The 15681-nt window shown below is 34.1% G+C and overlaps 1 protein-coding gene across 2 annotated transcripts in view; it reads right to left on the bottom strand.

The window, feature by feature from the left end:
- The window catches only part of CPNE8 (copine 8), a 316677-nt gene that overhangs the window by 63290 nt on the left and 237706 nt on the right, over positions 1-15681 (bottom strand). The window contains exon 20 of one of the 2 annotated variants that reach the window (XM_072798390.1): positions 5554-5834. The exons of the other annotated variant lie outside the window; for it this stretch is intronic. Within the exon in view, the coding sequence (XP_072654491.1) occupies positions 5814-5834 (21 nt within the window). The 3' untranslated portion in view covers positions 5554-5813. Of the gene's footprint in view, positions 1-5553; positions 5835-15681 lie in introns of those variants that run through there. 2 annotated transcript variants of the gene reach the window in all.

The raw sequence follows: 15681 nt of genomic DNA, 5'->3' as shown, positions 1-15681 counted from the left end.
ATTAGAGAATAATTAAAAAGATTCATGGAAACTAATAAGAATAAAGATACAACTGTTTAAAATCTTTAGGATACAGCAAAAGCAGTCTTAAGAGGGAAATACATCACAATAGAAGCATGCCTCAAAAAATTGGAAAAAAAAATCAAATACACAAGCTAACCTTGTACCTAAAGGAACTGGAGAAAGAATAGCAAATTAAACCTACACCCAGCAGAAGAGAGTTAATAAAGATTTGAGCAGAACTCAATGAAATACAGACCAGAAGAACTGTAGAACAGATCAAGAAAACCAGGAGTTGGTTCTTTGAAAGAATTAATAAGATAGATAAACCATTAGCCAATCTTATTAAAAACAAAAGAAAAAAGACTCAAATTAATAAAATCATGAATGAGAAAGGAGAGATCACCACCAATACCAAGGAAATAGAAACGATTTTTAAAAACATACTATGAGCAGCCAATAAATTAGGCAATCTAGAAGAAATGGATGCATTTCTGGAAAACCACAAACTACCAAAACAGGAACAGGAAGAAATAGATAATCTGAACAGGCTGATAACCAGCAAGGAAATTGAAGCAGTCATCAAAAACCTCCCAAGACACAAAAGTCCAGGCCCAGATGGTTTCCCAGGGGAATTTTATCAAACGTTTAAAGAAGAAACATACCTATTCTACTGAAGCTGTTCTGAAAGATAGAAAGGGATGGAGTACTTCCAAACTTATTTTATAAGGCCAGTATCACCTTAATTCCAAAATCAGACAAAGACCCCACCAAAAAGGAGAATTATAGACCAATATCCCTGATGAACACAGATGTAAAAATTTTCAACAAGATACTAGCCAATAGGATCCAACATTATGTTAAGAAGATTATTCACCGGGATCCCTGGGTGGCACAGCAGTTTAGCGCCTGCCTTTGGCCCAGGGCACAATCCTGGAGACCCAGGGTTGAATCCCACATTGGGCTCCCGGTGCATTGAGCCTGCTTCTCCCTCTGCCTGTGTCTCTGCCTCTCTCTCTCTCTGTGACTATCATAAATAAATTTTTAAAAAAATTAAAAAAAAAGAAGATTATTCACCATGACCAAGTGGGATGTATCCTTGGGATGCAGGCTGGTTCAACACTCATGAAGCAATCAACGTGATAGATCATATCAACAAGAGAAAAAAAAAGAACCATATAATCCTCTCAATAGATGCAGAGAAAGCATTTGACAAAATACAGCATCCATTCCTGAACAAAACTCTTCAGAGTGTAGAGATAGAGGGAATATTCTTCAGCATCTTAAAAGCCATCTACAAAAAGCCCACAGCAAATATCATTCTCAATGGGGAAGCACTGGGAGCCTTTCCCCTAAGATCAGGAACAAGACAGGGATGTCCACTCTCACCACTGCTATTCAACATAGTACTGGAAGTCCTAGCCTCATCAATCAGGCAACAAAAAGAAATAAAAGGCATTCAGATTGGCAAAGAAGAAGTCAAACTCTCCCTCTTTGCAGATGACATGATACTGTACATAGAAAACCCAAAAGACTGCACCCCAAGATTGCTAGAACTCATACAGCAATTTGGCAGTGTGGCAGGATACAAAATCAATGCCCAGAAATCAGTGGCATTTCTATACACTAACAATGAGACTGAAGAAAGAGAAATTAAGGAATCAATCCCATTTACAATTGCACCCAAGAACATAAGATACCTAGGATAAACCTAACCAAAGAGGTAAAGGATCTATACCCTAAAAACTACAGAACACTTCTAAAATAAATTGAGGAAGACAATAAGAGATGGAAAAATATTCCATGCTCATGGTTTGGAGGAATTAATATTGTGAAAATGTCAATGCTACCCAGGGCAATTTACACATTTAATGCAATGCCTATCAAAATACCATGGATTTTCTTCAGAGAGTTGGAACAAATAATCTTAAGATTTGTGTGGAAACAGGGACGCCTGGGTGGCTCAGCGGTTGAGCCTCTGACTTTGGCTGAGGGGGTGATCCCTGAGTCCCAGGATTGAGTCCTACATTGGGCTCCTTGCATGGAGCCTGCTTCTCCCTCTGCATATGTCTCCGTCTCTCTGTCTCTCTCTCTGTGTCTCTCATGAATGAATAAATAAAATCTTAAAAAAAAAAAAAGATTTGTGTGGAATCAGAAAAGACCCCAAATAATCAGGGGAATATTGAAAAAGAAAACCAGAGCTGGGGGCATCACAATGCCGGATTTCAGGTTGTACTACAAAGCTGTGATCATCAAGACAGTGTGGTACTGGCACAAAAACAGACACATAGATCAATGGAACAGAATAGAGAATCCCGAAATGGGCCCTCAACTTTATGGGTAACAAATATTCAACAAAGCAAGAAAGACTATTCACCAGAAAAACGACAGTCTCTTCAATAAATGGTGCTGGGAAAATTGGATAGCCATGTGCAGAAGAATGAAACTGGACCATTCTCTTATACCATATACACAGATAAATTAAAAATGGATAAATATCTAAATGTCAGACAAGAAGCCATCAAAATCCTAGAGGAGAACACAGGCAACACCCTTTTTGAACTTGGCCACAGCAACTTCTTGCAAGATACATCTATGAAGGCAAGGGAAACAAGAGAAAAAATGAATTATTGGGACTTAATCAAGATAAAAACCTTCTGCATAGCAAAAGAAACAGTCAACAAAACTAAAAGACAACCTACAGAATGGGAGAAGATATTTGCAAATGATCTATCAGATAAAGGGCTAGTATCCAAGATCTATAAAGAACTTATTTTTTAAAATTTTTATTTATTTATGATAGTCACACACGGAGAGAGAGAGAGAGAGAGAGAGAGAGAGAGAGAGAGAGAGAGGCAGAGACACAGGCAGAGGGAGAAGCAGGATTCCTGAGGGGAGCCCTATATGGGACTCAATTCCAGGATCCCAGGATCTTGACCTGAGCCAAAGGCAAATGCTCAATCACTGAGCCACCCAGGTGTCCCAAAGAACATGTTACTAAATAATAAGTGGGTCAACCAAGAAATCAAAGAGGAAATTTAAAAATGCATGGAGACAGATGAAAATGGAAGCACAAAAGTCCAAAACTTTTGGGATGCAGCAAAAACAGTTATAGGTGGGAAGTTTATATAGCAATACAGGGCTTCCTTAAGAAGAAAAAGAAAAAAGAAAAAAAAAAACCCACCTCAAATATACAATCTAACCTTTCCCCTAAAGGGGATAGAAAGAGAAGAATAAACAAAACCCCAAACCAGTAGAAGGAAGTAAATAATAAAGAATAGAGCAGAAATAAATGAAAAATAAGCTAAAACACAATAGAACAGATCATTGAAACCAGGAGCTAGTTCCTTGAAAACACCAACAAAATAGATACATCCTTAGTCAGACTCATCAAAAGAGAGAGAGAGAAGACTCAAATAAAATTAGAAATGAAAGATGAGAAGTAACAACTGACACCACAGAACTACAAAGAATTATAAGAGAATGTCACAGAAAATTATATGCGAACAAATTTGGCAATCTAGAAGAAGTAGATAAATTCCTAGAAACATAACTTTCCAAAACTGATTCAGGAAGACATGGAAGATTTGAATGGACAAATTATCAGCACTAAAATTAAATCAGTAACCAAAAAGCTTCCAACAAACAGAAGTCCAGGATCACATGGCTTCACAGGTAAATCCTACCAAACATTTAAAGAAGAATTAATTACCTGTTCTTCTCAAACTTCCCCAGAGAATAAAAGAGAAAGGAGAACTTCCAAATTCATTCTATGAGGCCTTCATTACCCTGTTACCAAAACCAGATAAAGACACTATAAAAGAGAGAGAGACAGAGAGAGAGAGAGAGAGAGAACAACAGGCTAATATCTCTGATAAATACAAATGCAGAAATTCTCAACAAAACACTAGTAAATCAAATTTAACAATACATTGAATAAATTATTCACCAGGATCACCTGGGATTTATTGCCAGGATCCAAGTATGGTTCAATACTTGCATATCAAATGTTCTGATACATCACATCAATAAGAAGAAGAATAAAAACCATAAGATCATTTCAATAGATGCAGAAAAAGTATTTGACAAAGTACAACATCATTTATGATAAAAACCCTCAGCAAAGTAGATTTAGAGGAAACATACCTCAAAACCCACAGCTAATGCCATCCTCAATGGGGAAAAACAGAGCTTTTACCCTAACGTCAGAAATGAGGTGATGATGTTCATTCTCACCAATTTTATTCAACATAATAATGGAAATCTTAGCCACAGCAATCATACCACAAAAAAGAATAAAAAGCATCTAAATCAGTAAGTAAGAAGGGAAACTTTAACCATTTGCAGATAATATACTAGATATAGAAAACTCTAAAAGCTCCATAAAATAACCACTAGAACTGATGAATGAATTCTGTAAGTTTACAGAATCAATATATAGATATTCATTGCATTTCTAAACGCTAAAAATGAAGTAGCAGAAAGGGGAATTAAGAGAATAATTTCATTACAGTTGCACCAAAAAAAAAAAAAAAAACAGGAATAAACTTAACCATGGAGATGAAAGACCTGTACATTGACAACTGTAAAACATTGATGAGAGAAATTGAAGATGCCACAGACAAATGGAAAGACTCCATGCTCAAAAATGGAAGAACAAATATTGTTAAAATGTTCATAGTAGTCAAAGCAGTCTACAGATTTAATGCAATCCCTATCAAAATACAAACAGGATTTTTTACAGAACTAGGAAAAATAATCCTAACATTTGTATGGAACTATAAAAGACCCTGAATAGCCAAGGCAATCTTGAATGAGAACAAAACTGTAGGTATTACAATCTCAGATTTCAAGTTATACTATGAAAGTGTAGTAATCAGTGTGATATTGGCATAAAAATAGACACATAGATCAACAGAACAGAATAGAGAGCCCAGAAAAAAACCCATGACTTTATTTTCAATTAATCTTGACAAAGGGGAAAGAATATGCAATGGGAAAAAAACAGTCTCTTCAAAATGGTGATAAGAAAACCAGATAGGTACCTGTGAATGAATGAAACTGGACCACACACAATAATAAGCTCAAATGAATTAAAACCTAAATGTGAGACCTAAACCATGAAAGTCCTAGAGGAGAGTAGAGGCAGTAACTTCTCTGACATTCATTATAGCAACTTTTTTCTAGATAGGTCTCCTGAGGCAAGGGTGAAAAAAGCAAAAATAAACTATTGGGACTACTTAAAAAAAAACAAAAACAAAAAACAAAACAAAACAAAAAGCCAAAACCTTCTGCACAGCAAGGAAAATAATATATATATATATATATATATATATATATATATATATATATATATATAAAACAAACCTAAAAGACAACATACCGAATGGGAGAAGATATTTGCAAATGACATATCTGATAAAGGGCTAATATCCAAAAAATGTTAACACCTATACAATAAGCAACTTAGGTTTGATGCAGAAGAATTGAGAAAGCTTTAATTATGTATTTATTCATTTGATATAGTTTCCATGTAACAGGCACTGCTCTGAATGTTTTACAAATAATAACGTTTATTTTTCATAAAGCCATATGAAGTAGATACCATAATCACTTCCATTTTACAAATAAGAGAACTAAGGCACAGAAAAGTTAAGAATATGTTTAAGGGCACCCGGGTGGCTCAGTAGTTGAGTGTCTGCCTTCAGCTCAGGGTGTGATCCTGAAGTCCTGGGATCAAGTCCTGCATCCAGCTCCCTGCATGAAGCCAGCTTCTCCTTCTTCCTATGTCTCCGCTTCTCTCTGTGTGTCTCTCATGAATAAATAAATAAAATCTTAAAAAGAGAAAAGTTAAGAATATGTCTAGATCACAGAGGTAAAAGTGGACAAGGCCAGGTTTTGAATCCAAGAAGTCTAGTTCAAATAGTCATAATCATTATTTTTTGCTCCTTCTGTTAGTGATTCAGGGGACAGAAGTAAGGAATAGATGTTATAACAAAATCTTAAAGCTTAAAGCTACAAAAGAAAACTTAGCAACATCAACAACCCTTTGCACATGGCTAGAAATTAGTCTTTAAAGATTAAAAAAGCACATAAAATTATTTATTATTTTGGGGCACCTGGATGGCTCAATTGGTTGAGTGTCTCACTCTTGGTTTTGGCTCAAGTCATGACCTCACATCAAGTCCCTTGACAAGCTCCATTCCCAGCATGGATTCCTTCTTTCCTCTGCTTCTCTCCTTCCCTCTCTCTTGTGCACATACACACTTTCTCTCTCCTTAATAATAATGATAATAATAATAATAATAATAATTTATTTTTCAGTCTATTGAAATACTTGAAATATCTATTCTATATTTTAAACATTTATCTCATAAAATTGTTTTACATAGAATTATATTTCTAAGCATGTTCTATCAGAACTACCTTGGATATTGGTTAAAATGCTGAATCCTTGCCACACGCCAAATTGACAGAATCAGTCTCAAAGATTGCATAGTGAATTTTTAACAAACACATTAATTTGTCTAATGTTTTCTGAAATTTGAGACTCCATGTTGTCTAGGATGAAATATTTTGCCATTATCCTGAAAACCTCACAGACTTTTAAAATGTACTAATAAGAATATAAAATGTAGGTCAATAACAGTCATAAATTCATTGTGGACTTAGTTTAATCACACATAAAGTGCTGAACTGGATACACACCACCCTTTAAGCAACATCTATTTGGCAATATAATAGAGATTTCTGAAAGAAGTCCCCAGGATTATGATGGCTTGAACACTGTACCACATTTGTATTCCTCCTCCTTGTTATTGATTTAATAGAAGGACTTCTTGTATCGAGTGTAAAATCTCTTCATTAATTTATGCATTAATTTACTCATTCAATTAAGCTTACTGAGGGCTAAGTGCTGGGGATAAATTAAGATATAAATCAAAGTCTTTTCTCTCTGAAGTTAAACTTCTATTTTGACTATGATTGAATCATATGATTGAATCAAATGTCTTGTGATCAGTTAGCATCAGATTCAGTAGTTATTGACATATATCCTAAATAACAATGGTTTAAGCAACATTGAAGAATATTTTTTTATCTCACATAAACATCCCAAAAGTTGGTCCAAATAGGTTACAATTTCAAGGGCCCATTATCTTTTATGTTGTTAAAACTCCGCATAAGCTTGACCTCATGGTCCAAGATACACATCAGTAGCCCAGAAAATAGGAGGGAGAAAGAAATGAATAGTGGGTAAAGAGAACATGTGCTCTTTCTCTAGGGAAAACATTTAAGCTTGTATATCACTGGCTACATGCCAAAATTTAGGCACAAGGGAAACTAAGAAACATGGTCTTTAATTCAAGAAGCCATGGCTAAAAATCAGAAGTTCTAATAACAAAAAGTAAGATAATGAATAGTGAAGGGCAAATGTTAGATTCTAAAACAATCAGCCTCCTTGGCCTCCAAAATAGCAGTACTCCCTCCTTTTCAGATAACAGAATAACTTCCTCCTCATATAAGACATCTGGATGTCCCATCTTCTCACTGCATCCAGCCCCAACCCAGGATTTGGAGGTTCCTCTCCACTTAATTCAATAGTATCTCTTTCTGACTATCCTTTAAGTTAAACTTAACCTTTTACTTAATATATTAAAGCAGCATAGAAAAGGGCAATTAAACTTGCATGTGCAAAAGAGGAGAATGGGGAAAAGCATGCAGTCACTGATTATTAATTAACATCAAATTTCTATGGGCAGGCATCACAAAGTATGAGGAATAAGTTCCTTGGAGAGCCCGTTTGATAACTTCTGGATCACGCTCTGAGGTGACATTCCTTGTCTGTTGACTCCCATAGTCCTTGGACCTGCCTCTAGACATTTCTTTGGATATCTTTCTTGAGACCAGCGTGCTTTCAACACCCAGTGGTGTCGGATGGTTGAGGATTAAGGGATTACTTTAGGAGTTAATAGGCTACTTCAGACCAAAGTTGGATTTCATTAGCAAAAAAATTCTCTCAAAAATATAGTAAACAACAGATTTCTTTGTTCCATGTGTGAGTAACTAAATCCGAAGATTTCATTAGACATCATTTCTTTAGCCTGGAAACTCTAGCCTCTTCCTTATGGACCACTGGGCTCTGCTCAGTGCCCCTCTCTCACTTAAACTGAGCAAAACTTGAGGCAATCTGAAACCACAGATTTGAGCAGGAAGGCAAAAAATCTTTAAATCACTTTTTACTGCTTCCATTTTTGGCAAAGAATTAAAGGAAACTACTTTAAAAATCTGCATTAGTCTTCATCACCTATTAAGAATTTTCCACCATCACTCATAACTGCTTTAATTTGGAATACAAAGTAGTTGGCTTAAAATTATTTAAATTCAATAAGCCAACATAAAGTACATACTTATATTCAGATGTAGAGTTCAATGATTTATCAGTTGTGTATAACACTCAGTGGCTTTGTTAACCATAGAAATTATAGACTCTCCCTCAACTTAAATGTAGGTCATAGGTAGAAAATGCCTGTTTTAGCATAGCTGTATATCCTTTCATCCATACTTTGTTGAGATCAGAAGCATCCAATATAGATGACATACTAAATTCTTCCTATTATTTTTCAAGGATACGTGAAATACCTTTCAAAACATTAATGGCAACAGTTTGACTACATTTTGGTTTTGCCATAGCATAGCTTCAATCTCACATATCTTTATTCCAGGCAGCAAAATATAGGATGATTCCAAAGAAGGGGCAAAGAAAACATGTTACAGTCTCTTAGGGGCATAAGTCATCACATTTATGCCTATGTACCTTTACCAGAACTTGGTTACATGGTTACACAAAGCTAGGAGATGGGAAATACCACCTTTTGCTTAGACGGAGCCATATTTTCAGCTAAAAATCAGAGATGCTACTACCATAGCAAAAGGAGAAAATGGATACTAAGATTCAATTAGGCATTTCTGCCAAATGTTCTAAGACCATTAAAATAAGGATATATGATTTTAAAATGCATTCCTTCTTTTGAAAAGACTACTGGATCAAGATCATCAAACATAGGCTAATAGTTGTTCCTTACTTGAACCATTCATTCTTTCAGCCAATTAATTAGTATTATTCACATCCAACCTTATCCTGTTATTTAAAAGAAAATTAAAAAAGACAAACACTGACTCAGAACAAACTAACTTACAATTTGACTAATAGGATAAGAGAGCTACATAATTACTAAAGGAAATTTGACAAAAATGCACTTTATCATCAGATTCTATAGTATATACTTTTAGTTGTAGGAGTTCGAAGAAACAGGAGATCAGAGAAGTTTAACTTTACCGCTGACTGCATTTGAGAAAATTCTGAAAATACTCCTACTACAAAAAAAAAAAAAAAGAAAGAAAGAAAGAAAAAAAAAAACAACAACAGAATCTACCTCCTGAGAGCCCAATATGACTTTTGGGGGGTCCAATATGGACACTGGAGTTAAAAATAAACAAACATAAGAAACTCATCATTGATTCTGTTGTGCAGCCATTATTAAGAATCACTGGCTTCTTTCATTACTGAAAATAATAATATTAGTAATATTTTCAGTAATGAAAACAGGAAGTATAATTAAACCCAACCTATAGCAGAATGGCAGAGTAGAAATTAGGCATTTTGATCAGTACCAGGAAAGTGTCCGTATCTTTAATGTTTCCTTACAAAAAGTCATGCCAGCTACCCAAGGGTTTAGGAAAAATTATGCCTCCATTATGCCAACACTCCATTTCATCTTTGATCTTTTTTAAGATTTCTTGCTTCCATCTGATGGCTTATATGCAGATTCTCCCTTTTTAAGACTTTTTTTTTTTTTTTTTTTTTTAATGGGACAGCCATCTGGACTGCCTTTTTTGAAAGATTTTATTTACCCATTTGACACACACACACAGCACAAGCAGGGGGAGCTGTAGGCAGAGGGAGATGGAGATACAGGCTCTCTGAGCAGGGAGCCTGACATGAGGCTCACTCCCAGGATCCTGGGATCATGACCCAAGCTGAAGGCTGATGCTTAACTGACTGAGTCACCCAGGCGCCCCTATCCATCTAGACTTCCATTTGAACTTCTCCCTGCATCTGCCTTAATGTCTTATACTTTACACATACATACATACATATACACACACAGGCAGTCAATCCCCCGACAAATATTATTAACTTCTGTACCCAACTTACATTCCTATGCTGCTACAACCAGCATCCACTATCCAGGTAGATATTCCAGGAACATATTCCATATTCCAGGAAAATGGAATAGCACAGACAAATCTTTATGAAAAAGAAAAATCATCAAAAAAAAAAGAAAAAGAAAAATCATCCAAAACATAAAGCTCAATTATAGATTATGAATCTCCAACTCTTAATCTAATTCAGTTTATTCTTAATCTAATTACACATTTTTAAAAACTCCTATTGCTTCCATTTTGTGGTTCCCCGCTACTTACACATTATTTCACTTTTATCCAGATGACCAATCTCCATACTTTTTCAAAGGTCAGCTCCAAATTTTGTTTCTCAATTAAGTTTAGTGCATGCAGAGCTGATTGGGAGAATGCCAAAGTTGGTAGAGCAGCACAGTCGATATACTCTCTATTCCCTGATTGTCAGTCAGAAACATCTTTTTATTGGATGGTCTCTTATTTAAACTCAAAATGACCCTATGACAACATCTACTGTTCTCCAGAAGTATTTGGAATTTAGTTAACTACTTACTTGAAGTAACTTGTTCTGTAAATTACCTTTCTTGTAAATTCAGGTCATTTTTTATTTATTCTTTTCCAAATATGCTCTACATTAACTCTGAAATCTCTCCTCTAGAGCTCGGCCATATAATTATGTTGATTGCATTCACACTTCTTTATTTCCAAAGTGTACCAGGTAATTGTAGAAGTGCAACAGAGTCTATATGAGGTTCAGATTCATTTACTGTGCTAATAGAAGGTTTGGCTCTTTGGTATTGGCAGCTTAGTAGCTCTCTCTACATACATGTCTAAATTTTGTAGCATAAAGAAAATTCCTATCATGAAGGGCTAAATTAATAACCAAAACAATTATTGATGGCATTTTTAAAAGATTAAGCTCTTCAAATTTGCTATCTCTCTCTTATTTACCACCAGAGATGCAGTTATCAAATCAAACAGAAAAAAGATTGTTTTATAGGACCTACCAAACACAAAGAAAATCTCATTTCAAATGCAAAAACTTCTAGAGTCTACTAGAGATGGTAAAGATGACATTGAATTTAAATAAGAAGCTCTTGCAAATTAATCATAGTTAGAAGTGCTAAATACCAGGAATTATTAAGAAATAAATCTATGAAATACTTGAATTTATATATATATAAATATATATATATGCTGTGCCCACAGAGGCAGATTTGATATACAGATAGGTGTTCACACTGTATGATTTAAAGTTTGTATCATCATAAAGTTTAACCAAAGAAGATGCAACTCTTTCTATATTTTACTGTCAGAAATCATTCAAAAGTGTGGAAGACAGAAGCTTTGACATAAGCCCTCCGTTCACAAATGACAAATACAAAAGAGGACTATGTATAGACATAGACATAGAATATAGACATAGAACTTTTGCATTTGCTTATAGATCTAACCTGTCATTCGGAGTCTCAAACATTTTTTTTTCTTTTTGTGCAACCATCACATGAGTTTTATTGCAAATTTAATTGAATCACATTTTCAGAACTTATAAAAGAATGAATGCATACACATGTAAGTAAACTGCTTGAATGTTGTTCATCACATGAACATAACCATGAAACCAAGACCCACGTTATCAGCACTAGGTGTTCACACACACACACACACACACTAAATATTTGTTTAATAAATAAGTAAATAAATAAAATAAGGAAAAATCTGTCATAGTAGAACTTATTTTAATACTTATAAATATTCAAGCAAAAAGAAATCTAATTCATCTATGGGCTGAGTGTCCTTGTTAGTAGGAAATCCACAATAAAGTCTTTCCATATTACTTTGGGTAAAAAGACAGAGCACCTTACTCTCAAGTAGTCCAGAAAAAATCAAAGCACTTTCTTTGTTCTTCCAACTATTCTTCAAACTAATTGCATACATTTGAAATTGTTTATCTTTTTTGCACATCTTATTTTATTTATTTTAAGTTTTTATTTAAATTCCAGTTAATGACACACAGAGTAACATTAGTTTCAGGTATACAATACAGTGATTCAATACTTCCATCAAACACCTAGTGCTCATCACAAGTGCACTCCTTAATCCCCATCACCTATTTAACCCATTTCTCCTCTGGTAAATATAATTTTATCCTCTATAGTGAAGCACCTATTTCTTGGTTTGTCTCCCTTTCTTTTTTTCTCCCTTTGCTCATTTGTTTTGCTTATTGAATTCCATGAGTGAAATCATATGGCATTTGTCTTTCTCTGACTGACTTATTTTGCTTAGCATAATACTCTCTAGCTTCATCTATGTTGTTGCAAATGGCAAGATTCCATTCTTTTTTTATGGCTGAGTAATGTTTCATTGAATATATATATATATATATATATATATATATATATATACCAGATCTTCTTTATTCATTCATCAGTTGATGAATATTTGAATATTTGGGCTATTTCCATAGTTTGTCTATTTTAGATAATGCTGCTATAAACATCTGGTGCATTTATCCCTTTGAATTAGTATTTTTGTATTCTTTGTGTAAATACCTACTAGTGTAATTGTTGGATCATAGGGTAGTTCTATTCTTATCTTCTTGAGTAAACTCCATACTGTTTTCCAAAATGGCAGCACCAGTTTGCATTCCCATCAACAGTACAAGATGGTTCCCCTTTCTCCACATCTTCGTCAACATCTGTTGTTTCTTGTATTGTTGATTTTAGCTATTCAGTGTAAGGTGATATCTCATTGTGATTTTGATTTGTATTTCCTTGATGATGAATGATGTTGAGCATTTTTTCATGTGTCTGTTGGCCATCTGTACATCTTCTTTGGAAAAATCTCTTCATGTCTTCTGCCCCTTTTTTAGATTATTCATTTTGGGGGTATTGAGTTTTATAAATTCTTTATATTTTTTGGATACTAACCCTTTATCAAATATGTCACTTGCACATATCTTCTCCCATTCCATGGGTTGCCTTTTAGTTTTGTTGACTGTTTCCTTTGCTGTTTAGAAGCTTTTTATTTTGATGTAGTCCCAATATTTTAGTTTTAGTTTTGTTTCCCTTGTCTCTGGAGACATATCTAGAAAGAAGTTGCTACACTTATGTCAAAGAAATTATTGTCTGTGTTCTTTAGGATTTTTGCGGTTTCAAGTCTCACAGTTAGATCATTAGTCCATTTTGAATTTATTTTTGTGTATCGTCTAAGAAAGCGGTCCAGTTTCATTCTTTCACATGTATGTGCTCAGTTTTGCCAACACCATTTGTTGAAGAAATTGTCTTTTTCCCACTGGATAATCTCTCCTGTGTTATGACAGATTAGTTGGCCCATATAGTTGTGGGTTCATTCCTGGGTTTGCTATTCTGTTCTGTTGATCTATGAGTCTATTTTTGTGCCAGTAACATAATGTTTTGATGAGTATGGCTTTGTAATATCGCTTGAAGTCTAGAATTGTGATAGTTTTGATTTTCTTTTTCAAGATTGCTCTGCCTATCCGGGATCTATGGTGGCTCCATATGAATTTTAGGATTATTTGTCCTAGTTCTGTGAAAAATGCTATTGGTATTTTGACAGTGATTACATTAAATATATAGATTGCTCTGGTAAATATAGACATATTAACAATATTTGTTCTTCCAATTCATGAGCATGTGATTCTTTTTTTAAATTTTTTTTGTGTCATCTTCAATTTTTTTCTTCAGTGTTTTATTGTTTTCAAAGAACAGGTCTCTCATCTCTTTGGTTAAGTTTATTTCTAGGTATCTTATTGGTTTTGGTGCATTTTAAATGGGATTTATTCCTTAATTTATCTTCCTGCCACTTCATTATTGGTGTATAAAAATGCATTATATAATCATAAAGAGGACAATCTAATAAGAAGATATACCATTGAAAATATTTATGCACCCAACATGGGCCATCCAAATATATAAAACAATTAATGTAAACATAAAGGAACTGATTGATAACAACACAGTAAGAGTAGGAGACTTTAAACATCCCACTAACATCAATAGACAGATCATCTAAACAGAAAATAAACAAGGAAACAATTGGTTTGAATGGCACACTGGACCAGATGGACTTAACAGATAAAGTCAGAATATTTCGTCCTAAAATGATAGAATACACATTCTTTTCAAGTACATATTAGACATCCTCTAAAATCACGTTAGGTACAAAACAGTCCTCAACAAATATAAAAAGATTGAAATCATACTATGTACCTCTTTTGACCACAATACTATGAACTAGAATTCAACCACAAGGAAAATAATTGGAAAGACACCAAATAAATGGAGGTGAGCACCATGCTACTAAACAATGAATGGGTCAACCAGGCAATCAAAGAACAATTTAAAAAAAAACATGGAAATAAATGAAAATGAAAACATGACAGTTTAAAACCTTTGGAATGCAGCAAAATGTTCCTAAGAGGAAAGTATATACCAATACAGGCCTACTTAAAAACACAGGAAAATCTCAAACAACTTGACATTACACATCTAAAGGAGCTACAAAAAGAAAAACAATTGAAACTCAAAGCCAGCAGAAGGAAGGAAATAATATTGATTAAGGAAGAAATATATGATATAGAAACTTAAAAAAAAGAACAGATCAATGAAACCAGGAACTGCTTCTTTGAAAAAACTTAATTAATAAATCTGTTTCCAGACCTATTATAAAAAAGAGAAAGGATCCAAATAAGATCAACAATAAGAGAGGAGAAATAACAACAAACATCACAGAAATATAAACAATTATGAGACAATATTATGAAAAACTATATACCAACAAATTGAACAACCTACAAAAATAGATAAATTCCTACAACACATAAACTATGGAAACTAAAATAGGATGAAATAGAAAACTTGAAGAGATCAATAACCAACAAAGAAAATGAATCAGCAATCATAAAAAAAAAACAACAAACAAAAGTCCAGGGCCAGATGGCTTCCCAGGGGAGTTCTACCACATATTTAAAGAAAAGTCAATATCTATTCTTCTTAACTTATTCAAAAAATAGAAAAGGAAGGAAACTTCTAAATTCATTCTATGAGGCCAGCATTACCCTTATATCAAAACCAGATAAAGACTCCACTAAAAAAGAAAACTACAGGCCAATATCTCTGATGAACATGGATGCAAAAATTCTCAATAAAACACTAGCAAACCAAATCCAACAGTACATTAAAAAAAATCATTCACCATGATCAGTTGGGATTTACTCCCGGGCTACAAGGGTGGCTCAATATTCACAAATCGATCAACATGATACACCACACTAATAAAAGAAAGGATAAGAAATACATGACCGTTTCAATGGATGTGGACAAAGTGTTTGACGAAGTATAACATCCATTCATGCCAAAACCCTCAACAAAGTAGGTATAGAATGAATGTACCTCAACATAATAAAGGCCATATATGAAAAACCTACTGCTAGTATCATCTTCAATGAGGAAAAGCTGA

The sequence above is a fragment of the Canis lupus genome, chromosome 25 (genome assembly GCF_048164855.1).
Source record: "Canis lupus baileyi chromosome 25, mCanLup2.hap1, whole genome shotgun sequence".
In the NCBI taxonomy this organism is placed as follows: domain Eukaryota; kingdom Metazoa; phylum Chordata; class Mammalia; order Carnivora; family Canidae; genus Canis; species Canis lupus.
The sequence above is the reverse complement of the archived record's forward strand: the minus strand, read 5'-3'. Positions and strand labels throughout refer to the sequence as shown.